The 2,292-nt window shown below is 38.2% G+C and overlaps 1 protein-coding gene across 1 annotated transcript; it reads left to right on the plus strand.

Moving 5' to 3' along the window:
* Window positions 1-509: 509 nt before the first annotated feature.
* On the plus strand, window positions 510-1,055 carry LOC137809098 (uncharacterized). Its single transcript, XM_068610239.1, has one exon. It carries the CDS (start codon window positions 510-512, stop codon window positions 1,053-1,055), a length of 546 nt encoding a protein of 181 aa, XP_068466340.1.
* Window positions 1,056-2,292: the final 1,237 nt, after the last annotated feature.

Raw genomic sequence — 2,292 nt, forward strand, 5'->3', positions numbered from 1 at the left:
AAGTTTTGTCATAATCTCTTTTTTCAAATTGGTTTAGCTTTTCTTGCTTAAGCTTTTCTTGTCTGTCTTTTATTTCTTTTCCTTAAGTTTTGTGGTGGTTTCCTCTAAGATCAAGTGTTGAAGGCTTTGACCTTTTTCATTTGAGAGTATTTCAAACTCAAGAAAGACCTTTGTTAGTGGAAGAATTTCTTTGAAGTGCTTTGAGTGTTCTCTTCTTGAATTTCACCAAAAGTGACGAAAACGTGAGGAGTGTTTAAATTGTTTTCACTAATTGTTTATATTCCTTTGTGCAAAAAATTATGGGTCATTTGTCTTTAAGTGAACCTTCAAAACCGCAATCATATCACAAAGCCCACCTTTTGAGAGAACTTGTGGAGGTCAAGAAGCGACTTGTCCACAAAGACGAGAAAATAAGCCAACTAGTGTAAAGATTGCAAAGACTATAAAAAGCTCAAGCGAGGCAAATTCAAGAAAGGAGATTGGAGCCGCCAAGAGCACCTAGACCATCCATGCACTATGGGAGTCAAGAACATGATGGGCTAGTGCACACTTTTGCAAAACGGCACCATCAACACCACCACCAACCACAACATTCTTTTGATTTTGTAAAGTTACCTAGTTTTAGTGGGTCCAATGACCCTACTTTGTATTTAGAATGTGAAGCTAAAGTTGAACATCTCTTTAATGTGTATAAGGTCACTGAGGACCAAAAGCTTAGGTTAGCTTCCCTAGTTTTTTTAGATTATGCCAACCAATGGTGGGAACAAACTGTAATGGACATTAGGCTAAACAAGAGACCAATCGTGGTCTCTTGGAATGATTTGAAAGCATGTATGCGCGCGTGGTTTGTTCCTCCTCATAGGAAGGAACACTTGTTGAAGCTCCAACGGCTTCATCAAGGACCTAGGACGGTAAAGGAATATTTTGAGGATTTAGAAACAACTTTGACTAAAATTAATATGCCTAATAGTGATGAGTCAAAGATAACTATGTTTGTGAGTGGTTTGAGGCAAGAAATTCGAGATGTTGTAGAAGTTATGAGTACTTTTCTTTAAAGAAGTTGTGATGGAAACCAAGTAGAGGATGCTCAAGCCCATGAAGCCCAAGCCCAACAAGGGGCTCAAGCCCAACGAATCACTAGGAGCATGGCAAGAGCTTTGGGACAAGAGTATCTGAAGATGGCTCTTCTTATTTCTATTATAGAGTAGGGGTGCGGATGTAATAAATAGGTGTGAAATTAGTAAGGGATGCTAGGGGGAGTGTAGATATGAGTTAGGAGGTGCCAAACTAGGAAGGAAAGTCACACTTCCTTCATGCACTAGTTCGCGCCGAATTTGAGTGTCATTTAGGGGCACATTTGCATTTGATTAGCTTAGCATTTCAGCACCTTATAGGCTATAAATAAAGGTGCTGCCCTTGTACAAATCAGATTTGGAAATTAGAAGTAGAGAAACTATACTCAAGTTTAGAGAGAAATTGTGAGTCTTGTTGTCTTCTTCTTCCTTTGCCTTATCTTGTGTGCCAATGGTGAGCTTCAAGTGGCAGCAACCTTTCACTTATCTTGGAACAAGGCTCCAAGTGGCGTGAATGAAATTCCAAGTCTCAAATCCAACAAGTTTCACTCCATAAGTGTTCATTCTTTCATCTCTTGCAAATTCATTCGGTAGTTTCCAATGTTTAGTGTTCTTCATTCTTTTTCACCGATTAAATTTGTGTTTCCTAGCTTAGCTTTCAAATTCTGTTCGGTACAGTAGTTATTCCTTTCAATTTCTGTTCGGTTTTCATTTGTTGTTCTTCAATTCTTGTTGCTTGATTCCATTTGACAATATATGGACTTCCATATGAGCTTTGGTCGGTGCAAAGTCTTGGTGAGTTCTTGAATTAGAACATTGATCCAATTCTAAGTAAAGTGCCAATTCATGACCAACTCAAGTTGCTCCTAAGAATGTCAAAGAATCATGTATTCTTGTTATTGCATTCACATCAAGTTGGTTCACCTAGCCATCAAGGTGGAATCACAAATTTTGAAGAAAACAACTTTAAAAAAAAACTCACAGTGATGGCTTCTACAAATCTTGTACAAAAACTTCTCCTTCCCATTCTTCAAAAGAAATCACTACACACCAAAAAGTTTATAAAGACCACATTTTCACCTCTACCACTAAGTCACCAACCAAAACCTCCAATATGAAATGTTTTAAATGTTTAGGTTTTGGGCACATTACTGCCAATTGTCCAACTAAAATGTTGAATTTACACGCAGGGCGCCTACTCGGATCATCTTACCGAGAT

Source organism: Phaseolus vulgaris, chromosome 2 (genome assembly GCF_000499845.2).
Source record: "Phaseolus vulgaris cultivar G19833 chromosome 2, P. vulgaris v2.0, whole genome shotgun sequence".
NCBI lineage: Eukaryota > Viridiplantae > Streptophyta > Magnoliopsida > Fabales > Fabaceae > Phaseolus > Phaseolus vulgaris.